General features: G+C 42.5%; 3 protein-coding genes across 3 annotated transcripts in view; 1 reads left to right on the top strand and 2 right to left on the bottom strand.

Annotated features, from left to right (window-relative positions):
* Window positions 1-6480, bottom strand: part of LOC134297158 (zinc finger protein 91-like) — a 40064-nt gene extending 33584 nt beyond the window's left edge. Inside the window, exons 1-5 of the mRNA XM_062974286.1 lie at window positions 6382-6480; window positions 4546-4955; window positions 4049-4175; window positions 3461-3531; window positions 2355-2481 (exon numbers count right to left, since the gene is read on the bottom strand). Of these exons, the coding sequence (XP_062830356.1) occupies window positions 2355-2481; window positions 3461-3531; window positions 4049-4175; window positions 4546-4926 (706 nt within the window). The 5' untranslated portion in view covers window positions 4927-4955; window positions 6382-6480. The remainder of the gene's footprint in view (window positions 1-2354; window positions 2482-3460; window positions 3532-4048; window positions 4176-4545; window positions 4956-6381) is intronic.
* LOC103280228 (zinc finger protein 420) overlaps window positions 1-25259 on the top strand; it is a 412323-nt gene that overhangs the window by 94210 nt on the left and 292854 nt on the right. The window lies entirely within an intron of this gene.
* On the bottom strand, window positions 13078-23726 carry LOC103277532 (zinc finger protein ZFP2). The gene is made up of 5 exons (XM_062973355.1): window positions 22379-23726; window positions 21895-22021; window positions 17243-17313; window positions 16407-16533; window positions 13078-15170 (listed from the first exon to the last, which is right to left on the bottom strand). The coding sequence occupies exons 1-5, from the start codon at window positions 23201-23203 to the stop codon at window positions 13957-13959; spliced, it is 2364 nt and encodes a 787-aa protein (XP_062829425.1). The 5' UTR covers window positions 23204-23726; the 3' UTR covers window positions 13078-13956.

Below are 25259 nucleotides of genomic sequence, written 5' to 3'. Positions count from 1 at the left end.
GAACACCTCTTTCCCATAATTTTCCATACTCCTTTTGGCTTCAGGCACGAAGTGGCCTTCCAAGTCTGCCAAGCATATACAGAATGCAAAAGCAGGTTGCTGAAAATGTGTGCCAGAAGTCAGGAGAGGTTTGCTGCGTCACTATTTGAACATCTGCTTCCTCCCTCTCTCACAAACACACACAGAGAGAGAGAGACACACAGAGAGAGAATAGTGTGACTGATCACTGTTGCTCAGGCACCAAGGCAATAGCTTACCCTTCGTGAAGATTTTGGTGTCTAACTGATTTTACAAAAACCTTTCCATGTGTAGGGACCATAAGCCAGAAAAATAGTAAACTATTGCCTATGTAGCTTTGCCTGTGCATATGCTCCTCTCTTCCTGTGAGCTGGTGCCTTTCTCCAGGAAGTTCCAAAGGGAGAAGAAAGATCAGAGTAAACAAGTTAGGTCATTGGTATCATTTATGCCAAGTAGGTGTGGAATGTGAGGAAGACCCTCAGCCATTGGTTAATTTTAGATAAGTCGAGATATAAATTCTTTGTTTGCTATGCACATGTTGCGGTGGCCATTTCCATGGTACGGACCCGCTAAAGTGGGTACCTATGGCTGTTTTGCCTTATCATCAGCTGTGATAACAATAAAAGGCTTGTTTTATTGCTGTCCTGGAATTTTCTCATTTACTTCTCATCCGGGCTAGTCCCCAACACATGTACACGGTTTTATTGCTTTTTAAAATATTTTAATTCTCTTACAATATCCTAATATTTTTAAGTTTTAAAATCATTTTTATCATTTGCATCATTTCCATTTGTTTTATTAATTTTTCCTGTATGTCCTACTTAAATTTCTATATGGAGAGTGAAATATTAAAATGTCCAACAAGTTAATACACATACATCAAACAGACACAAAATTGTACTTCAAGGCATGGATTCTAGTTTGGATGAATGATTAACTAATCTTAAGAAATGAGAGATAGTTAAAATTAGAAGGGCATGATTTATGTTTTGGATTGCGTGCTATGATATCAAAAAGCAAAAGTACACACAGACAAAGGAGATTCTTCCATGTACCACAAAGACTAAGGCAGGGGTCCCCAAACTTTTTAAACAAGGGGCCAATTCACTGTCCCTCAGACCGTTGGAGGGCCAGACTATAGTTTAGAAAAAACTATGAACACTGCACATATCTTATTTTGAAGTAAAAAAACCAAAACGGGAACAAATACAGCTTCAGTGTTAATAATCATAATAAAAATAAAGAGGGTTGGAAGAGACCCCTTGGGCCATTTAGTCCAACCCCCTTCTACCTTTGTGCACCAAAAGCACAAGCAAAGCACCCCTGACAGATGGCCACCTAGCCTCAAAGTTGTTAACAACAACAACAACAACAACAACAACATACATCACAGAGTTCTAAATGCTTGGGAAATGTTTGACTTGTGATTTTGTGATATGGAATCCAGCATATATATCTCATATGCTGTGCCATACTGTGCCTTTGTGTCAATAATATTAATAATAATTATAATAATAATAACAATAAAGATGGTTGGAAGAGACCCCTTGGGCCATTTAGTCCAACCCCCTTCTACCTTTATGCACCAAAAGCACAAGCAAAGCACCCCTGACAGATGGCCACCTAGCCTCAAAGTTGTTAACAACAACAACAACAACAACAACAACATACATCACAGAGTTCTAAATGCTTGGGAAATGTTTGACTTGTGATTTTGTGATATGGAATCCAGCATATATATCTCATATGCTGTGCCATACTGTGCCTTTGTGTCAATAATATTAATAATAATTATAATAATAATAACAATAAAGATGGTTGGAAGAGACCCCTTGGGCCATTTAGCCCAACCCCCTTCTGCCTTTGTGCACCAAAAGCACTAGCAAAGCACCCCTTAATAACTAATTAATAATTAAATTATAATTAAAATACCATTATAAACAAGCAAAGCTTTAGAATGAGCACACCGGGCAAGGGAGGCGGGAAAGGCGCACACCTTTCCCTCCTCCCTCGTGCCGCATGCGCCTTCCGCAACGGAGGAGGAGGGAGCCGCCACTGCGGGGGAGGCGGATAAATGGTCTCATGTGGCCCCCCAGGTCGTAATTTGGGGACCCCTGGACTAAGGGATCCATATATTACTAATATATCATATATTTCTAGCATAAGCCCTGCCTTCAGTAACTGGGATGATTTAGAATACTGCTCCCACTAGGGAGCTGCTAACTGGGATACTGCAGGGGGTTGGATTGGATGGTCCATGAGGTCTCTTTCCAACTCTATTATTCTATGATTTTATGATTTTGAAATAGAAATCCTCATCAGTGAGGGAGCCTTACCAAGAGAGTCCACAATCCCATGAATCTCCTCCATGATCTGCATGTGCAAGACTTTTTGATCAGGATTCAGAAGAGCCCACTCCTCCAGGGAGAAATGGACAGCCACGTCCTCAAAGGTGATTGGGCCCTGGTGGAAAAAGAAAACATTTCCTCCTCACGTAGGGAAAACCAAGAAAAATAATTACAAGAATCTCTTTGAAATTATTTACATTCCTCTTGGTTGGTTGTGTTAGATAAAACTCCCAAAAATACAGCGGAGCATCCAAAAATACAAACAGGATGCTTATAGTTTCCCCTATTATCACATCTGCTCTATCTTGCTCAAGTTGAATCCGGAAGACTGAGGCAGTGTTCTACCTTCTCCCTATCCCGTTAGCATTTCACTAACTTCTCTGTGAAGATAACCTATTGTTTCCTCCTTTTTTCCTTGTTCTACTGACTTAACCAAAGAACTCCTTTTTATTGTTTTTAATCTCTCTGGCCTCCGGTGGCCTAGGGGATAAAAGCCTTGTGACTTGAAGGTTGGGTTGCTGACCTGAAGGCTGCCAGGTTCAAATCCCACCTGGGGAGAGCGCAGATAAGGTCCCTCTATCAGCTCCAGCTCCATGCGGGGACATGAGAGAAGCCTCCCACAAGGATGGTAAAAACATCAAAACATCCGGGCTTCCCCTGGGCAACGTCCTTGCAGATGGCCAATTCTCTCACTCCAGAAGCAACTCCGATTGCTCCTGACACACACAAAAAAATCTCTCTGGCAAGCCTGAGCTCATTTTCTGCTTTACCTTCTCAAACTGTTTTCCTACTTAATACTGATTTAGTCGTGTGAATTCTGCTTTGCTGATTTCCCCCTTTTTCCATTCTGTGTACATGTCCCTTTTAAATCTTAGCTCAGCTGAAAGTTCTTTGAACATCCATTCTGGTTTCTTTAAATTTTGCTCTTTTTTCTTTCCTCCTCGTTGGCAATGTTTTCAATGCTTTTAAGAAGCTCACTTTTAAGAAACTCCCATTCAAAATTTTCTGTTTCAACAGATGTTTGATGATTAAGCCTGGGACAAATGACACCCAGGCAGCTCCATTCCTCCTCTCTCAGGAATCCTCCTGCTTACCTGATTCACTTCCACTCCATCAATAAGGGGAAGAAACAATCGAGGATTCGGCATCAACATCATTCCAGCCCCTGGAAGAGAGACCAAGGTGTGGAAGGTTGATCACATGTCCCAGAGGTTAAAATTATAGTCTTTAAAACAAACTTATAAGAAAATGACCCTATGTACACAGGAGTATTAAATAGCCCAAGAATATGTAAATTTTTAGGGTTTTGGACTTTATCTTTATGCTTTGAGTAGGTTGAATTGAAACTAGTACTGGGCTTGGTATTTCAATTAACTAAAGTTATTCTTTGTTGTCTGTTTGTCTTCTAGCTCAGTTTCATGGCTCATCTTGGCTTCAGGTTCCACCTGGGAAGATACTGAACGGCTGAATTTTCAGTCCTGTTCATCTTTAGGCTAAAGCAGAAGTATTGCAAAAAACAAAACAAAACTACAAATGACACTGAAATTACACTTTTGCAACTGAATACCTAGATATATACTCACCTCAAGGCCAAACGATCCTGCATATGCACCTTCTGAAGCTCAAAATATGCTACAATCTCCCCAAAGAGGAATTCACACTCCCAAAGAGTTCATGCTTACCCTCCAAGGCTGCAGCTCCATCTCCTTCCTGCTTGAGCTCCTTCTGCTGAAGGCTCTGAGTGGTGTCTGATGGAGGTTGATCTGATTCAGAGACATCAGGGTGGACTTCCATGCAGTTATTTTGGGTCTGAAGGAGCACAGAGTATTCCAGAAGTAGTAAGGAGAAAGTTCAAAAATATTACAGACCTATGTGCAGAAACCTTATGGACCTTTTAAAAAAAGAATAACTCTGAGATTGCAACCTAATTTGAAACAAATGCCATACTCCCACTCCCATCATTTTCAATGTTATATCTGGGGTCAACACATTTAGATAGAGCAGCAACAAAGTTTACAGAGGACATGGAGGTGACAGCAGGAGGGGCAGAGCAGGTGGGAAAAGAGGCAGAGGGAGCAGAGTCCGGCTTCTGTCTCACATGAGTCCCACCTTGGAAGGATGTATATTTAATCTATTAATCAGTCCCAAGGTTAGTGAAACCAAGAGGAAATGCTCCCACCTGTTCTTCCTGCCTCTTGTCCTCTGCCCGACTCAGGAGGAAGCCTTCCGCCAGGGCCACCGCCTGGGAAGAGGTCTCTGCCCCACACTCTCGGACCCAGCTCCCCATCTCTGGGGGCAGGAGGCTCAGGAACTGCTCCAGGATCACCAGGTCCAGCATCTCAGCCTTGGTGTGTTGCTCTGGCTTCAGCCACTGGCGGCAGAGATCGTGGAGGCGGCTGCAAACCTCTCTGGGTCCCTCGCCCTCTCGGTAGGAGGACTGCCTGAACCGCTGGCGCTGTATGTGTGCATTCAAGAATGTCTGCGTAGTTCTTTCCCAGAATTCCCCACTGCTCCCAGAGACTCTGCATGCTTCAGGTCCAGGTGAGTTGGGTCTCTCCATGTTGGGAACACAGTTTGATGGGAAGAACTCTGGAAAAAAGGACTAAAATTTACAAGGTGTTACACCATCAAATAAATTTTTAATAAAATGATATATTGATGGTACAGTAGAGTCTCACTTATCCAAGTCTAGCTTATCCAAGTTTCTGGATTATCCAAGCCATTTTTGTAGTCAATGTTTCCAATATATCATGATATTTTGGTGCTAAATTCGTAAATACAGTAATTACAACATAACATTACTGTGTATTGAACTACTTTTGTGTCAGATTTGTTGTATAACATGATGTTTTGGTGCTTAATTTGTAAAATCATAACCTAATTTGATGTTTAATAGGCTTTTCCTTAATCTCTCCTTATTGTCCAAGATACTCACTTATCCAAGGTTCTGCCGGCTCATTTAGCTTGGATAAGTGGGACTCTACTGTACATAACTCCAGAAAAAACTCTCAGAGATATAGAAAAGATTAAACATATGTTGGGAAGACAAATAAGTAACTGGAACTTTCTATCATTTGTGGTGGACTTGTAAAAAACTAAAGAATTCTGGATAAAAATTCATAGCAACAATGAAACTATACTAGAGTACAAAATCCCATTAAAACTACCAATTTTTCTTCTGAAAAATCAAGGAAAAAGATCTTTCTTTATATGACAACAGAAGCAAAAACAGAATACGCAAAACTATGGAAACAACAAGACATGCCAGCACCAGAAAATTGGATTTTGAAATGGCCAAAATGGACAAATTAGCTTTCACTGCACAACAAATAAATACAAAGAAATTACAAGAATGGAAACCCTTCATTGAATGTATAAAGAACTAAAGGAAGATGACCACAGCAGGATCTGTTGACTAAAATAGTATTAACAGAATATACAGTAGAGTCTCACTTATCCAAGCTAAACGGGCTGGCAGAAGCTCGGATAAGTGAATATCTTAGATAATAAGGAGGGATTCAGGAAAAGCCTATTAAACATCAAATTAGGTTATTATTTTACAAATTAAGCACCAAAACATCATGTTATACAAGAAATTTGACAGAAAAAGTAGTTCAATACACAGTAATGTTATGTAGTAATTACTGTATTTACGAATTTAGTACCAAAATATCACGATATATTGAAAACATTGACTACAAAAATGGCTTGGATAATCCAGAAGCTTGGATAAGCGAGGCTTGGATAAGTGAGATAACAGACTGTAATTACATTTTGTATGATTTATACTCTATATTCAAGACACTTTGAATTACTGATCTATCAGACTCTTGGATTAGAATAGATTCGAGCCTTATTTAGATATTTTATAACTGCACACACACACAGCGAGTGTGTTAGAAGGCCAACCTGTGAGGGAAACAGGCCTGGGCCTACTTTAGCCTTCCCTCCAAGTGTTGTGGGCCTCAGTCCCTCTTCGGCCCTTTGGAGAAGAAGGTCTGGGAACAAGACTCACCAGAAGGAGAGGAAGGAGGAGCAGGAAGAGTGGGTGGCCAAAGGGACAAACTCCCCTCTGCCAGCCTGGTGAGGAAGGGTTAAGGGGAGGGAGTTTGGTTCCTAGAGGGACAGGAAAGCTTGGTATAAGGAGGCCCACTTTCTTCCTGCCTCTCTGGGAACCAAACTCCCTCCCCTTAACCCTTCCTTGTCTGGCATTACTCTATAAGGAGGGAAAAAAGAGCAAAGGCCCTGCAACCAAAAAATTGAAGGTAATGCCACAGATATAGTCGTGGAAGAAAAATCCCGTATTCATAAGATGGTTAATTAGATATATTCTCTCCCTGTCAAACGATTGCTCCCCAACCCCACTGGGCTGGGCTGTGGCACAGGCTGGTCAGCAGCCAGCTGCAATAAATCACTCTGACCAAGAGATCATGAGTTCGAGGCCAGCCTGTGTCCGGGTGAGCACCCAACGATTAAAAATAAAATATAGCCCCTGCTCGTTGCTGACCTAAGCAACCCGAAAGATAGTTGCATCTATCAAGTAGGAAACTTAGGTAGAGTCTCACTTATCCAACACTCGCTTATCCAAGCTTCTGGATTATCCAACGCATTTTTGTAGTCAATGTTTTCAATACATCGTGATATTTTGGTGCTAAATTCGTAAATACAGTAATTACTACATAACCTTACTGCTTATTGAACTACTTTTTCTGTCAAATTTGTTGTATAACATGATGTTTTGGTGCTTAATTTGTAAAATTATAACCTAATTTGATGTTTAATAGGGTTTTTTCTTAATCCCTCCTTATTATCCAACATATTCACTTATCCAACATTCTGCCTGCCCGTTTATGTTGGATAAGTGAGACTCTACTGTACCACTTATATGTGGGGAGGCTAATTTTGTGAAGTTAAAGGTTTCCCCTGACATTAAATCCAGTCCTGACTGACTCTTGGGGTTGGTGCTCATCTCCATTTCTCAGCTGAAGAGCTGGCGTTGTCCATAGACACCTCCAAGGTCATGTGGCCAGCATGACTGCATGGAGCACCGTTACCTTCCCGCCGGAGCGGTACCTATTGATCTACTCACATTGGCATGTTTTCGAACTGCTAGGTTGACAGGAGCTGGGGCTAACAGCGGGAGCTCATTCCGCTCCCAAGATTTGAACCTGGCACCTTTTGGTCTGCAAGTTCAGCAGCTCAGCACTTTAACACACTGGGCCACCACTTATATGTGGGGAGGCTAATTTACGACACCATAAAAATCATCCAGCCGCCGTTGGAATGAGGAAGTTGCCATTGCAGTGGATGATGAAGCAGCTGCTCCCCCTATGGCCAGAATCAAGCATACCCTTAGGAAGCTGGAAGCTGGAGAAGGTTTAAATTGCCTCTGCGTCTGTCTCTGTTCTATGTTATATGGCATTGAATGTTTGCCTTATATATGTGATCCGCCCTGAGTCCCCTTCGAGAAGGGCAGAATTTAAATACTGTAAATAAATAAATAAATTAAAGGGAACCAATCAGTCCAGGGAGCAGAGCAGGGCCTCCATCCACAACAGAGAGAATGTCTCAGCCCAGGGTCAAACCCCACGATTCCCTTTTCCCAAGGAGGAGGAAGACATACCTAATGTAATACAAGATAATAATAATACATTATTATAATTGTATATTTTTATTACATGTAATATTACTAACAATATTACAATATAGTGTTATAGCACAATATAGCAATATATAATGCCTATATTGTGCTATATGAATAATATATTGTATGTACATATGGCTTGTGAGCTGCCCTGAGTCCCCTTCGGGGTGAGAAGGGCAGGATATAAATGTCGCTAATAAATAAATAAATAAATAAATAAATAAATAATACCTGGGTGGGAGATACAAGAGCACCCCTCACAAGCAGGCTCTTCATTGAGAAATCCCCTCCTGCCATAGCTTCTCTCCAAAGCACCCTTCTGCTAAGGCAGGGGAATCCTGATTCAGTTTTGTTGGAAGGGTGTCACTGATGTTCACATTTCAGTCTTGTACATGACTACTACAAAGGATTGGCAAATATAGTGAAGTGATAAGGAGATATACCCACCCAGCCCTTCCCCAGTACAATTGACTGTAACTCTGTGGTGCAGATTTTCATCCAACTTGTTAGAATGATAAGAAAACAAAAATAAAGCCCAAAACACATTTGACATGCTTGAGATTTTGATGGCACACTTGATATACAACATATGCCTTTCTTCTTCAATCTATTTACCTGGTTGGGGATGGAAAATAGCAATACTGGTTCCTGCACACTCTGAAACACAGAAATAAGCAGACCCAGAGACACCACCACAAAATATACCCAGCAACAATAAAAGGTAAAGGTTTTCCCCTGACATTAAGTCCAGTCGTGTCCGACTCTGGGGGTTGGTGCTCATCTCCACATCTAATCCGAAGAGCCGCCGTTGTCCGTAGACACCTCCAAGGTCATGTGGCCGGCATGACTGCATGGAGCGCTGTTACCTTCCCGCTGAAGCGGTACCTATTGATCTACTCACGTTGGCATGTTTTTGCACTGCTAGGTTGACAGAAGCTGGAGCTAACAGCGGGCACTCATTCTGCTCCCAGGATTTGAACCTGGGACCTTTTAGTCCGCAAGTTCAGCAGCTCAGCACTTTAACAAACTGTGTCACACAGCAACAATAGAACCCCTGATAACCTGCTACTAGGAAAAGCATTGAATTATTTTCCAAGGTAGTTTTCTCAGCCCCCAGGTGTGTGCAGTGTCTCTAAAAAAGAGCCACAACCGCTCTTATTTCCAAGGAAAGTAACTCCAGAGAATCAGGTAGTCCTTGATGTGAAGATGGAAAGGAAAGGAAGTCAGGAGAAATTGGAAGGAGAGAAGATAGAAGGAAAAGGAGGAGAGAAAGAGAGGAGAGAGGAAGGGAGGGAATAATAATAATAATAATAATAATAATAATAATAATAATAATAATAATAATTTATTATGGCACAGCAAACAAGATAGATATGCTGGATTTTGTATCATAAAATCACAAGTCAAACACTTCCCAAGCATCTAGGACTGTGTGATTTATTATTATTATTATTATTATTATTATTATTATTATTATTATTATTATTATTTTTGTACCCCACCTCCATCTCCCCTGGGGACTCAGAGCGGCTTACAAATACAAAACGAAAGTACAATAACATCAAGTACCGAACAACGCGCAAATGAAAATTAAAAAGACATAAAATAAAATGACAACCATTAATAAAACACAAGTTAAAACATAGCAATAGAATCAAATGAGACTTGTAAACATGGTGGAAGTTAAAGTGCTGTAAGATCATGGGGGAGAACCTTAAAAAGGGGGTGAACCCTGAGGCTAGGAAAAGATGGAAAGGAAGAAAAGGAAGAAAAGAAAAAGAAAAAGGAAGGAAGGAAAAGAAGAAAGGAAGAGGAAAAAAATGGGATGAGAAAGGAAAAGAAAAAAAGAGGATGAGAAGGAAAGAATGCAGTAAGGGAAGAAAGAAAAGGAAGAGAGAAGGAGGTATTATTGAACACCACAGACCTTCCCCCAATCCTAAACATCAAATTGTTTGATATAAGTTGCTGCAAGGCATTCCGCCGGTTAATGCAGCTATTGGTCTACAAGTTAATGAATTTCAAGAATGGAAGATATCCAGCAGCAGCTGCCGATGCCCAGGAAGCCCAACGACTCCCCACTCCATTGTCTATAACCCTTAATAAAAAGGTTAACTTCATCTGATTGCCTTCCGGCTCTCTCTGCGTCTCCTGTGTTCCTCTCAACAGCCACTTCCAGATTCCCGCCATTCTGGGCAGCAGGGCAACAGCTCTTTCAGCCCCCCAGGAAGGGACACACTCACAGCCCCTTCCCTCATACTAGTGCCCCTCAACATGTGCCTTCACACTACACTTCTCTCTCTCCCGTAGTCTCGCAGACCTAGGAATGTCAGGTTTTTCCCACGGGTAGATTTCTCCATTGACTTGCATTGAGGCTTGTCCTCAGTTGAACTGACCCAATGACCTAGTTCCCAGGCTCTCCATTATAATAGATACTAAAACCTGCTGTTCTCTTTATATCCAGGAGCAGTTTCTCTTCCAATTCTTGCCACACCATCCACTACTGTATCCCGCCCCTCTATCCTCTTCGCCAAACTATATATCCCATAGCCCCATCCTTACACCAAGCCCTGGATGCCATACTTTGAGTCTGCCCCAATTCAAATATATATATAATAAAAGAGTGATGGCATCAGGGCAGCGGATAAAACAACAAAACTACAGGCCCCCCAACCTCAAAATTTGACAACACAACCCATCATTCATGGCTCTAGGTTGATACAACAAAAAGAAAAGAAAAATTAAGTCCTAATTACAGGGAGAGGAATAATAGTTTTTATCCAATTGCTGCCAGTTTGAAGGCTAAGCTCTACCCACTTGGTCTCCTAGCAACCTACTCAGCCCAGGGGACAGGCACAGTTAGGTCTCACTTAGGCCTCTTCCACAGATTTTAACTGGATTATATGGCAGTATAGACTCAAGGCCCTTCCACACAGCTATATAACCCATTTAGAATCTTATATTATCTGCTTTGAACTGGATTATCTTGACTCCACACTGCCATATAATCCATTTCAGTGTGCATAAAGACAACCATACAACAGACATTCAATACCACCACTACCTCAACAATTTCTCACCAACACCACCAGACAACGGCACAGCAATGTGTGGCCGGGCACAGCTAGTAATATATAAAAAATAATAAACATATAATATTGATGATGCCTGCCACTGACTCAATCCTGAGGTGACCTTCTCCTGCCCTGGAAGAACAAGTCAACAGTCCTTCCTAGGCTTCATTCACATGCATCTGTGAGTAATAGCACCGGCTACATAGAAGAACAATATGAACCAGCACAGAGGCCACCTGTCCTTTGAATAAGCCACATGGACATACAAAAGCCATCTTCCTCCTGGCATAGCAGTTCCCCCAGAGGGTTGGTTATCTCCCGTTCCCAAAGACAATTACATTCCCCTTTTCATTTCCCCAGCCATTGAATCATTGTAACCCTCAGGATGGACAGTATTTTTCTGCTATGGACTAAACCGGAAACAGTGACAGAGGCACTGGAAAGCATATCACCAACATATGTGTCAATAAACATTTCCTGGGACCATGTAGGTTCCTTTGTTTATCCCATGCTGGGACCTTCATAATCCAATATGTTAGTGTGTTTCTGTTGTTAAAGTGAAATGTTATATCAAGTTAAGCTGTTGGGTGTTTGCAACTGTGTGTTTCCGGCAAAGCATTCCAGCAGCGCATGGGTTAAGCTTAAGCCAACTTGACTGATTGCCCACAGGATCAATAGGTCAGGGCTTCCGTTGAACTGCCTTACCTGATCTTTCATCATGAACTCAGGAATGCGGGAGGTGCTAGCTTTGTACAGATAAGAGCCTAGCTGAGTGCTATGGCTTTCAGCAACTGTATATATTTGTATAATAAAGTAATTAGACCTGCTGGGATCAGCAGTAAATTAACGACACAGCTGTCGTTTTGTTGGTGCCACTTTGCAGCTGCATAAAGTGGTCCTTCGGGTGAGCAGACAGAGTGAACTGACTCACCAAGTAGGTCAGGGTGATGGATTATAGATTCAACTCCCCATCCCAGCATCTATCCCCTGACACAATAAAGGACCATTACCAGCACCATTGTTTCCAGGACCGCCGGCCGCTCTCCTGTCATTGGGCAGAGAGAAATCTACATCAAGAGCGAGAACTCTCCCACTGGCCAGCAGGCGCTGAGCTCCCGCCTTAATCGGGAACCTCCTGACATCATCGGGTCTCAGCCAATCACGGCAGAGCCGGTACGGCTGGGAGGAAGCGGAAAATTTGAATGTGCTCTGTATAAAAATGCCTGGTTTTCAGTGTATCTCAGCTTATTTTTTGTGGATTACTGCTTTTTACTACTTTCAACTGATTGAATAAATTACTTCGGTGACTTCATCTTCAAACTTGGTGAGATTTATTTTGAAACATCGGCTTCTTGCTCGACAAGCGCATGAACCCACAGGCCAACTGAGTGCCTGTATCGATTGCTGTCTAATGGGCTCAGTATCCGTGCCTCAGGTTCTGGTATCTGTTTACATTTCTCTATTTCAGAGGGATAGAAAGAAGATAGGAAAGAAAACGGAAGAGGGAGAGATGGATGACAAAATGATAGAAGAAACAAAGGGAAGAGAAAAGGGAGAGAAAGGGAAGGGTGGGGAGAGAGAGAGAGAGAGAGAGAGAGAGAGGGAAGGAAAGAAATTAAGGGAAGAAAAGAAAGGGAGGGAAAGGCAGAAAGGGCAGAAAAAAGGCTGTGTGTTTTATGCCAAGCCGCATTAGCAGGCCTCGGTAAGCGGAGGTGGATGGGCCCCGGGACAGAGGGGCAAAGGTGTCTTGGGACGGGCAGGGAGGATAGCATATGCTTCCGCTGCCTCTCCTGTGAGCACACTCACACCCGCCTGCCCACACTTTTTGATATTACACAAATGTAATGCACACCCCAAGTCTGGCACTGTCATTTAGCCAACAAAGGTACGCCTTAGGTTCGAATACATACGGTAATCTCTTTACTGGTAATTCGATTTTCTCAAACAATTGGAAGGGACAGGTTGGGAAGCTTGTATTAATTATACAAACACTGGGTTTTTTAATACTCTACAGGCAAACTTATTTATTTGGGAAATTTCTATATCGCCTTTCTCCAACAGACTCAAGGTGATTTACAGCAGCATTAAAACGCACAATATAAAATAAAACCATTATAAATAGCCCAAACTGGAACACGAGCCCTTCTTTGTAGGACATTAAAATAATCAGTTAAAATAGGTTAAAACTAAGCCCAGAGGAACCATTGATGGAATGACATATGGTTTCTTTTTAAAATAAGTGACATGACAGTTGTATTTAACTGTCTGAAGGATTGTCACAGGGAGCTTGCTTTCTGCTGCTCCAAAGAACGGGACCTCCAACTTTCCTATCAAATGACAAGAAAGGGTATTCTACCAAATCTTAGGCAGAATTTATCAAACGGTCCTTTTTGAAATCAGATGATATGGGTATCCAGAGAACCAAAAGAATTCTCCAAAACAGTCCCAAGTAAAAAAATAAGCCAGAAAACTGAACAGAGTTCAAAACTAAAACGAGAATTGTCTAAGAAATGAGTCCAAAGTCAAGCCAACATCGGGAAATGTTGAAGATATAGTCTATACCAGAATGTCGAGAACCAGTAATTTCCCTGTTGCAATTCATTTTATTAGTTTCCAGCTCTTTGGATGATGTCTGTCCTGTATGTAGTGTGTAATAGTTCAAAAGGTATGAACCCCAAACAAAATATTTCCCACATGTCCACCATTTATATGCTTTTTAGCCTATGTGTATTCTCTGGTGCTTGTTAAGGGATGAAGTCTGAGTAAAATATTTCCCATACTTCTGGGACTTTTACCCTTTCTTTCCTGTCTGTAGTTTTTTGTGATTCTCCAAGCATCAACTTCAAGCAAAACATTTCCCACATTCCAGGCATATCTATGGATTCTGTCTTGTGTGAAGTATTTTGTGTCTCACCAAGTAGGAACTGCGAGAAAAACATTCTCCACACTCCTGGCATTGGTATGGCTTCTCCCCTGTGTGGAGTCTTTTGTGCCTCACCAAGTCTGAACTATAAGCAAAACATTTCCCACACTCAGGGCATTGGTATGGCTTCTCTCCTGTGTGGAATCTTTTGTGGCACACCAAATCTGAACTGTAAGCAAAACATTTCCCACACTCCTGGCATTGGTATGGTTTCTCTCCGGTGTGGAGTCTTTTGTGCCTCACCAATTGTGAACTGTCAGCAAAACATTTCCCACACTCCTGGCATTGGTATGGCTTCTCTCCTGTGTGGAGTCTTTTGTGCTTCACCAAGTGTGAACTGGAAGCAAAGGATTTTCCACACTCCTGGCATTGGTATGGCTTCTCTCCTGTGTGGAGTCTTTTGTGGCTCACCAAGTGTGAACTGTAAGCAAAACATTTCCCACATTCCTGGCATTGGAATGGCTTCTCTCCTGTGTGGTGTCTTTTGTGGCTAACCAAGGCTGAACTGTCAGCAAAACACTTCCCACACTCCTGGCATTGGTATGGCTTCTCTCCTGTGTGGAGTCTTTTGTGCTTCACCAAGTCAGAACTGGAAGCAAAACACTTCCCACACTCCTGGCATTGGTAAGGCTTCTCTCCGGTGTGGAGTCTTTTGTGCTTCACCAAATCTGAACTGTAAGCAAAACATTTCCCACACTCCTGGCATTGGTATGGCTTCTCTCCAGTGTGGAGTCTTTTGTGCTTCACCAAGTCTGAACTGTAAGCAAAACATTTCCCACACTCCTGGCATTGGTATGGTTCCTGTCCTGTGTAAAATATCTCATGTTTCACAAAGTTTGAGCTCTGGATAAAATTTTTCCCACACTCCCGGTTTATGAAATCCTCGGTTCCTTCAAAGATTTCTTCTTTCACATGTGGCAATTCGTAATCAGCAACACCGTTTGTTGATATTTCAAATTTATGATGGCTTTTCCCAGCATGAAGTGTCTTGTGAAGCACAAGTGTCATATTTTGGATAAAACACTGCCCACACACATTGCATTTGTAGAGCCTTTCTCTGGCAGAATCTCCATCTTCTCTGTGGGTTTGCTGGTGTCTAGGAAGGCCCTCATTGTATCCCAAATGCTGCCTGTGCTTGGTGCATACATTGCTCTTCCAGTTATTTGCTGTGGAAAAGAAATACAGAATAAAACATTCATCAGTGTGAGTGACAAGCAGTATAAGGAAGTGGGATAAGAAGTGGATTGAAATTTATTCTTGAAACATAGACATGGATGAAAAGTAGATATAAATGCTGTCCTCTCCCCACCCCATGTTTTGTAAGGATGGACACTGTTTGCTTGAAGCCTCTAAGGCAAGTAACATATGTTCCAGAAGTTGAGGAATGGATGCCTTTTCTCTTCACATTCAAATTCTTGCCTTTTTTCTAGCTCAAACTTTACCTTGCTACCACCCATTTCACAATCAGTCCCTCCTTTTTATTTCTCTCCCCCAACCTTCAGATTGGATTTTTCAGCTCCCATTTAGAAGGTCCCATACCGAATTTTGTAGTGCTGCAGAGATTGTTAAATTTTTACCATGAAATACCGAATTGAACTCTTACAGTTTTTGGTAGTTTGCTGTAAATGTGAGTTCCAAAGGGATTAATTTGCTTAAACTGGGAATATGCAAGATAGTGACTGTAAAAAAACAAGAACAATGATAAAGGCAGCGAAGGGAGAAAAAGGATGGCCTGCAGGACTCAGCCAGATATAGTGGCAAGCTACCATGAATTAAACTTTTACCATTTGAAAGACAGGGGGATAGAGTTTGCTTACTGCCATATGCCTCTCCCAGTGCATAAAAAACCCCGAGCCCCAATCATTCACAAGCACAGAACATAGAACACAGTTTATTACAAGTGTGCGAATGAATGAGGCTAGGAGTTGTTTGTGTGCTGGGAGGGAAAACTAAGTTGAATACCACACCAATAAAAAGATGTATAGCCACGTATGCGTATCTGAAGCAAAGGGAAGTTTGATCTTTTAGAAAATCCATTCTGCAGTCAATCTGCCTCCTCTCTCTCTCTGCCTCTCTCCCACAGAGGAAGAGAGTAGTGTGACTGATTTGGGGTGATTACTTTTGATAGGTTTTCCAGGGGCCCCTGTTGCTGCGAGGGAATGTGGTACTCTTGGACTTGACTCCAATTATGGAAGTCTTCCCACTGTAGTCAGAATTGGTACCAACATCACTGTTCCTCAGGCACCAAGTCAATGCTACACTTATGTCATATATTTCTAACATAAGCCCTGCCTTGAGAACTCTCAGACATTGTGATGATTTAGGATACTGTTCCCAGTAGGGAGCTGCTGACTGGAATAATGCATTTTGAAATAGAAATCCCATCAGTAATGGGGCCTTACCAAGAGAGTCCACAATCCCACAAATCTCCTCCATGATCTGTATGTGCAAGACTTTTTGATCAGGATTCAGAAGAACCCACTCCTCCGGGGAGAAATGGACAGCCACGTCCTCAAAGGCGATGGGGCCCTGGTCAAAAAAGAAAACATTTCTTTCTCACATAATAGCTATCAAGAAAAACAGTTACAATAAAATATTTAAAGTAGATTCACATTCCTGTTGGCTGTTTGAAAGGGAAAGGGTTACGGCCTCCATGCCATAGTTTAAGCTTTGTAGAGACACCCGGTTGGTCACAGTCAAAACCATTTCTTAATTGATATGCAGAATCAGAAAGGGAATCTGGACATGTTCCAGTTTTCATTGTGGTGTACATTGTGTGTGTGTGTGTGTGGGGGGGGGGGGGGGTTGAAGGCCCTCATGAAGGAGACCAGACTTGGTGGGGGCGGTTGACCGGGACTGGTGCAGGACCTTGAGCACTGAAAAGAAATCACCCATGCTATAAGGAGGAGGAGATAGAGTATGAGATTTGCAGAACAACTCTGATAAAAACAATGTTTATAATAATATAATAATAAAACCCCTTTTAATTGTTTTTAAACTCTCTGGCAAGCCTGAGCTCTTTTTCTGCTTTAGCTTATCCCACCTTTTCCCTACTTATGCTGGTTAGTCCTTTGAATTATTTTTTGGTGATTTCCCTGTTTTCCATTTCTTGCACATGTTCCTTGTTTAGCCTTCTCTTAATCCCCCCCCCCCTTTGATTGCTTGCAATTGTGCCTTCAATATCTCACTTCTAAGAAAATGCACTCAGTCCTCCACTCCCAGGAATCCTTCTGCTTACCTGATTCAGTTCCACTCCATCAGAAAGGGGAAGAAATGACCAAAGATTCGGCAACAACACCATTCTAGCCCCTGGAAGAGAAAGCAAGGTGTGTAAAACATGTCTCAGGGGTTACAATTACAGTCCTATAAAGAAACCTATGCATAAATTATCATAGGTTTGTCCGAGTATGCTGGCCCTCCAAGTATAATGTCTTGGCAGTGGATAGGTAGGTGACTGTAGAGCCCTATTCTTGATCTGCATATTTTTCCACTGTAAAGGCATTGGTTTCCAGCTGAAAGGCGTTCCTGGTCAGGGTTGGCGAGATGCACCTTTCTCTTGACACGCGTCTCCCTTAAGTCCTCCATTTGTGCCTCTTCAAATTCCACAGCACTGTTTGTAACAGCTGATCTCCAGTTAGAGCGTTCAAGGGCCAGAGATTTCCAGTTCTCATCGTCTATGGTACAGTTTTTAAGGTTGGCTTTAAGCCTGTCTTTAAATCTCTTCTTGTCCACCAACATTCCATTTTCCGTTCTTAAGTTGGGAGTACAGTAACTGCTTTGGGAGATGGTAATCGGGCATTTGGACAACGTGGCCAGTCCAGCACAGTTGATGGCAGAGAAGTTTGGCTCCAATGCTGGTGGTCTTTGCTTCTTCCGCCATGCTGACATTTGTCCACCTCTCTTCCCAAGAGATTCGCAGGATTTTTGGGAGGCAACGCTGATGGAATCATTCCAGGAGCTGAATGTGATGTCTCTAGATGGCCCACATATCACAGGCTTATAACAGGGTTGGGAGGACAATAGCTTTATAAACAAGCACCTTGGTGTCCTTATGGATGTCCTGATCCTCAAATGCTCTCTGCTTCATTCGGAAAAATGCTGCACTTGCAGACCTCATGCAGTGTTGTATTTCAGTGTCGATGTTAGGTTTTGTGGAGAGGTGGCTGCCAAGGTAGCGGAAATGGTCGACATTTATTAATGTTACACCATTAAGGTGTATTTCTGGCACTGCAGAGGCATTGGCTGGTGGCTGCTGAAAGAGCACTTTAGTTTTCTCTATGTTCAATGAGAGGCTGAGCTACTCTTATGCTTCCTCAAAGGTGTTTAGAGTGGCTTGTAGGCCTTCTCCTGAATGCGCACAGACAACATTATCATCGGCATATGGTAGTTTTATAGCAGATGTCATTGTGACCTTGGTTTTGGCTTTTGGTCATCTGAGGTTAAATAGCTTGCCACCTGTCCAATAGATGATTTCCATGCCAGTGAGAAGCTTCCCATCAACATGATGAAGTATCATAGCAATGAAGATGGAAAATAAGGTAGGGGCAATAACATATCCCTGTTTGACACCTGATTCCACCTTAAATGGGTCACTTTGGGAGCCACTGCTGTCCAAGACTGTTGCCATCATGTCATCATGGAGGAGCCGCAGGACGTTCACAAATTTGTCAGGCATCCAATTTTTTGGAGGATAGTAAGGAGAGCACTGCAGTTCACTGTGTTGGATGCCTTTGCGCGGTCAATGAAAGCCATGTACAGAGGCTGATTTTGTTCCTTGCATTTTTCTTAGAGCTGTCATGCAGTGAAGATCATGTCTGCTGTTCATCTGGATGGGTGGAAGCCATTCTCGGATTCTGGGAGGCTGTCTTCTGAAACAGGTAAAAGGTGGTTTGCAAGGATTCTTGAAAGGATTTTCCCAGTGGAGGTTAGAAGGGAGATATCTTGATAGTTCCCAGTCTGTTCTTACCCCTTTTTTGAAAAGGGTGATAATGGTGGTGTTCTTGAAGTCTGCTGGGATTTTCTCAGTCATCCACACTTTTTCAATGAGCTGGTGGAATTCTTGTGTCAGCTTAGGTTCACCCTCTTTAAAGACTTCAGCAGGGATACCATCAGGTCTGCTGGCTTTGATCTTTTTAGTTGGCTAATGGTGTTGCTGACTTCCTCCAAACTAGGCAGTGCTGCAAGCTCATCCCTGGTTTGTTGTTGCGGGATTTGCGAGAGAACCTCTTTGGTCATGTTGGAGTTGTGGTTCAGGAGGTTTTGGTAGTGCTCTTTCTAACATAATGCAATTGACTTTTTGTCCTTCAGAAGTTTGGTTCCATCTGATGAACGTAGATAGTGTATGCCATGATTTCCTGGTCTATAGATGACCTTTGTAGCTATAAAGAATCCATGAGTATCATGGACATCTGCAAAGTGTTGGTTTTCTTCAGTCATTTTTGTCCACCAGATGTTCTTGAGTTCTCTGGTCCTTCTTTGGACCTCTTTTGCACTAGAGTAGATCTTTTTCTTAGCAATGAAGTTGGTGTCTCTCTGCCATGCATTTAAGATTTTCCTTTTCTTATCAATTAACTGTTAAATTTCCTTATCATTTTCATCAAACCAGTCTTAATGTTTCTTAGTTTGCTATTCAATTGTTTCTTTGCAGACTGTGATGATGGAGGTCTTCAGTTTATTCCAATGATACTCAACATTTTCAGGGTGTTTTTCGCAATGTTAAAAATTGGAGAGTTGGGAGTTGTTCGTTAATGCCAATGGATGCTTTGGACAGGTGCTTCACCATGTCATTTCTGAGAGCCAACTCTGTGTATCCGTGTAGTCATAAAAAGCGGTGTTCAGTCGTGGATAAAGCTGCTGGACTACTCAACTGCCTTGAACCTTGAGGTAGAGGAACTGAATCCCTATCTACTGCCCATGTGCGAGTCTGTGCCTACAGACTTCCAGATTTGATAGTCCTGCCCCCGTCGCTACTTGCTGATCACCATGGGACTCTTGTTGGTTTGGTTCTATCTTTTTTGAAGGAGGCCTGTGCATACGTTTTTTAATGTGTGGAGATCAGTGCACAGCCTATCAATACACAAACTTCTCAGAAAGAGAGCCCAAACCAGTGACATGGTTAACACGACAGCGGTGGCTTCTCATCAGTTGCATCCTTCTTCTCTCTTCACAGCCCTTGCAACACGTTGTCTTCTGTCTGATCCACCATTGAGGTATTCGAGTCTTCGGATTGTGCTTGGTCTGAAACTTCCCCTGCATCCCCTCCTGGGAGTACATGACTCCGACAGTTACGCCTGCAGGTTCATTGGGCCACACAAGCCCCCTCACCATGACAAGGTGACAATCCACCTGTTGATAGGTCATCAGTAAGGGACCCTGACTTTGCAATAACCCTCAAAATAACCCTTCAACCATTACCCCGCCCCCTTAGGTATTGCATCATAACATTCACAATCATATACAGATGCTATTAATATAAAACAGGTTCATCAAACAGTATTTTATCCTGTGATTGGAAATGCTTTGTCCTTCAGGTGAGAAGGGCAGGATAGAAATATTGGAAATAAATAAATAAATACATTTCTATCTAGTAAATAGTATTATTGCACAGTATTATTATTGCTATTATTATTATTATTATTATAGAATCATAGAATAGTAGAGTTGGAAGAGACCTCATGGGCCATCCAGTCCAACCCCCTGCTAAGAAGCAGGAAATTGCATTCAAAGCACCCCCGACAGATGGCCATCCAGTCTCTGTTTAAAAGCCTCCAAAGAAGGAGCTTCCACCACAGCCCAGGGAGAGAGTTCCACTGTCGAACAGCTCTCACAGTGAGGAAGTTCTTCCTGATGTTCAGGTGGAATCTCCTTTCCTGTAGTTTGAAGCCATTGTTCCGTGCCCTAGTCTGCAGGGCAGCAGAAAACAAGCTTGCTCCCTCCTCCCTATGACTTCCCTTCACGTATTTGTACATGGCTATCATGTCTCCTCTCAGCCTTCTCTTCTGCAGGCTAAACATGCCCAGCTCTTTAAGCCACTCCTCATAGGGCTTGTTCTCCAGACCCTTGATCATTTTAGTCGCCCTCCTCTGAACGCTTTCCAGCTTGTCAACATCTCCCTTCAACTGCGGTGCCCAAAATTGGACACAGTATTCCAGGTGTGGTCTGACCAAGGCAGAATAGAGGGGGAGCATGACTTCCCTGGATCTAGACGCTATACCCCTATTGATGCAGGCCAGAATACCGTTGGCTTTTTTAGCTGCCGCATCACATTGTTGGCTCATGTTTAACTTGTTGTCCACGAGGACTCCAAGGTCTTTTTCGCACACACTGCTGTCAAGCCAGGCGTCCCCCATTCTGTATCTTTGCATTTCCATTTTTTCTGCCGAAGTGAAGTATCTTGCATTTGTCCCTGTTGAACTTCATTTTGTTAGTTTCGGCCCCTCTCTCTAGTCTGTCAAGATCGTTTTGAATTCTGCTCCTGTCTTCTGGAGTGTTAGCTATCCCTCTCAGTTTTGTGTCCTCTGCAGACTTGATGAACGTGCCTTCTAACCCTTCGTCTATGTCGTTAATAAAGATGTTGAACAGAACCGGGCCCAGGACGGTTATTATTATTATTATTATTTATACCCCGCTTTATCTCTTCTGGAGGGGACTCAATGTGGTTTAACATAAAAGCATTAGCACACAATTTAATATACACAAATGTTAAAACTGAATTAAGAATAAACAATAACTTAAAATTCACAGTTAAAACCCATTTAAACATATTCAATGCATATTAAAAGTTTTAATTTCAAACAGTCTCAATCTCAAACTGATTGTGGATGTTCTACAATGCCAAGAAGAGGAATGTGACCAAACCACCAAAAACTCCCCAGAAGAGTTCCTTCTTACCCTGCAGGGCTGCAGCCTCATCCCCTTTCTCCTTGAGCTCCTTCTGCTGGAGACTCTGGGTAGAGTGTAAGTAAGGTTTTTCTGAAGAAGGGACATCAGGCTGTACTTCAATGCAGTTATTTTGGGCCTGAAAGAACACAGAGTATTCCAGAAGTAATATGGAGAAAGGTTAGAAAAGCATTTTTCCAAATGTGCAGAAACTGCATTCTGAGATTGCAATCTAGTTTGAAACAAGGGCCATTCTCCCCCTCCCATCATTTTCAATTTGATATCTAGGGTCAACAAATTTGAGTAGAGCAGCAATCGAGCTTATAGCAGATATGCAGGTGACAGCAGGAGGGGTAGAGCAAGTGGAAAAAAGAAACAGAGGGAGCAGAGTCTGGCTTCTGCCTCACATTGGTCCCATCTTGGAAGAAAGGCAGGATGTGCATTTAATCTATCCATCAGTCCCAAGGTTAGTGAAACCAAGAGGAAATGCTCTCACCTGTTCTTCCTGCCTCTTGTCCTCTGCCCGACTCAGGAGGAAACCTTCCGCCAGGGCCACCGCCTGGGAACAGGTCTCTGCCCCACACTCTTGGACCCAGCTCCCCATCTCTGGGGGCAGGAGGCTCAGGAACTGCTCCAGGATCACCAGGTCCAGCATCTCATCCTTGGTGTGTTGCTCTGGCTTCAGCCACTGGCGGCAGAGATCATGGAGGCGGCTGCAAACCTCTCTGGATCCTTCGCCTTCTTGGTAGGAGGACTGCCTGAACCTCTGGCGCTGTATGTCTGAGCTAGCCATGTTTTCCTTCAGGAATATCTTCATAGTTCTTTGCCAGAATCCCACAATGCTTTCACTACCAATAATATCAAGGCTTCTTCCAGCTACAGGTCCAGTTGAGTTGGGACTGTCATTCTTTGCAGTGGTATCCAAGGAAGCAGCAAGTGAAATCCAATTTAATTTTCCTTCCTCTCTTATGGGGCAACAGATTCTCCGCCAAAACTCTGAAAAACCAAGATATTGCTCTGTTGGGACCCAGCTCTTCATCTCTGGGGGCAGGATACTCAGGAACTGCTCCAGGATCACCAGGTCCAGCATCTCAGCCTTGGTGTGTTGCTCTGGCTTCAGCCACTGGCGGCAGAGATTGTGGAGGCGGCTGCAAACCTCTCTGGGTCCCTCACCCTCGTGGTAGGAGGACAGCCTGAAGCACTGGCGCTGTACGTCTGAGCTATAAAGGTCCACACTCAGGAACTTATGTGTAGTTTTTCCCCAGGATTCCCCACTGCTCCAAAGTTCTGCTTCAGGTCCAGGTGAGTTCGGTCTCTCCATGTTGGAACCACTATTTGATGAAGAAGCAAACTGTATCCAAGATGCTTTCCCTCCCACTTCTGTCAACTGACAGGCTCTGCTCCAAAAGTCTCAAGCAACAATCACATTGCCTCTGTGAAAGGAAGTAAGGATTAAACAATGGGCTTTGGGGGGATTTTTTTAAGAGTAAAAACAAGGCCTGTATTTATTTCGGAGCCAGGAAATGCTAGGCCCTCCCTTCGGTCACTCGGCCTCTGCTTCTCCGGTCTTCAGGCCGACCTGGCCTCCTATGGAGCTCCCCTTCAGTCTCCACACCGTCCCGTCTTCCCAAGGTTGGCCCAGCCAGGCCTGCTCTCTCTCTGGAATGGATGGGGCTGTAATCCCCGGGCCTCCTCTGTGGGAGCAGCCGCAGGATCCGTCTGTGGGGAAGGCCTGGGCTCAGGCTCGCCAGGAGAAGAGGGAGGACGAAGAGACAAGGAAGTGGCCCTTTCCTCACAGCACCCGCCCCTTCCGCGCATGCGCCGACGCTTCTCTGACCAACGGCCACTCCCCTGTCACGTGACCAAGCCTGGGCTGGAAGAGGGAGGGAGGGAGAGGGATCAGCTGGGGAAGCAAAGCCATGGGCGGGAAACCAGGTGGGGATCTTGTATTAATCGCACAAACGCTTTTTTAATATATATATATATTTATAAAATATTTTTATTATATTTTTATTATATTTATAAATATATATTATATATATATTTATAAAATATATATATATATTTTGATAATTATCATTTTAGATCATTTCACTCAAATACTCATAACAGATTATCATAGATTCATATAATAATATAGGCACACTACGTTCTAAAACAATACAAAGGCTCCTGTTTTTCAGTTTAATGTGGATTAGCAGTGTGTCAGGGGCAAGAAAACAGCCAGTAAATTCTAGCCAGAGATGCAATTTGTACATCCAGGGAAATAGTAGCGCAAACATCTTTTCCTTTGGATTTTTATTGGAGGAAACAAGTATATATGGCCAATAAACATAGAAGAATGGGAATCAATTTGGAATAAGAAAATTAGATACACATGCCTCAGATTTAAAGGAGAATTGGTTAAATCTAATACATAGGTGGTATCTTAATACCAAAAAAATTGGGCCTAATGTACAAAAATAGCAATAGATGTTGGAAGTGTAAAGATCAAGTGGGCTCCTACTTCCACATGTGGTAGAGTTGTAAAAAAAATGAAAAGTTTTGGAAAATAATACACACAGAATGTAATAAGATTCTTAAATTAAATATGATTTTTAAACCGGAACTCCTCCTGTTAGGGTTGTATGATTTTGAAGTTAAAATTGAGACAAATAAAGATAAACTTTTTACCTATTTTATAACGGCAGCTAGGATACGTTTGTCGAAAAATTGGAAATCTGAAGAAACCCCTACTAAAGATCCATGGATAAATAAAATTATAGAAATAAGAGATATGGACAATTTAACCTTTTGGATGAAGAATAATTCCGGTAAATTTGAAAAAAACAAATTGGGCTGATTTTGAAGATTACCTTGAAAAAGAAAATGAATGGAGACAGAAGAATCCATATTGGAAGAGAAGAACAGAAGTCATCCCATCCCCACCCCCTATTCCCCAGAATATAGGTAATTTTTCCCTGGCTGATAGCCAGTACTTCTACCCTCCCCACCCCAATCCATACCTATTCTTTTCCTCTACCCCCTCTCCCCACTTTCCTTTTCCTCCCTTACTACCTCATTTCCCTCCCCCCAAATCCTTCCTCACTAACCTTTCCCTTAGTTTTCAGCCCCCTGTTCACTTTTATGTAACAGCAGAGTTTCAATAAAAATGATTGAATCAATAATCATAATATATGAACACTGTACATCCTAAAACAATATAAAGGCTCCTGTTTTTCAGTTTAATGTGGTTTAGCAGTGTGCCAGGGGCAAGAAAACAGCCAGTAAATTCTAGCCAGAGATGTAATTTGTACGAGGGAAATAATAGCGCAAACATCTTTTCCTTTGGCTTTTTATTGGAGAAAACAAGTAAATAAGGCTTTTGTGTTGTCAAA

The sequence above is a fragment of the Anolis carolinensis genome, chromosome 2, assembly GCF_035594765.1.
Source record: "Anolis carolinensis isolate JA03-04 chromosome 2, rAnoCar3.1.pri, whole genome shotgun sequence".
Lineage (NCBI taxonomy): Eukaryota > Metazoa > Chordata > Lepidosauria > Squamata > Dactyloidae > Anolis > Anolis carolinensis.
Note: the sequence above shows the minus strand (reverse complement) of the source record. Positions and strands in the feature narration are given on the sequence as shown.

Bases quoted from the DNA above. Each gene is read 5' to 3' on its own strand.
- LOC103277532 (XM_062973355.1), bottom strand. From the start codon at position 23,203: ATGGAGAGACCGAACTCACCTGGACCTGAAGCAGAACTTTGGAGCAGT. The intron at 22,022-22,378 runs GTGAGAGCATTT...GTGTTCTTTCAG, and splicing joins ACAAGAGGCAGGAAGAACAG to GCCCAAAATAACTGCATTGA. The intron at 16,534-17,242 runs GTAAGCAGAAGG...TTTTTTGACCAG, and splicing joins ATGGAGTGGAACTGAATCAG to GGCCCCATCGCCTTTGAGGA.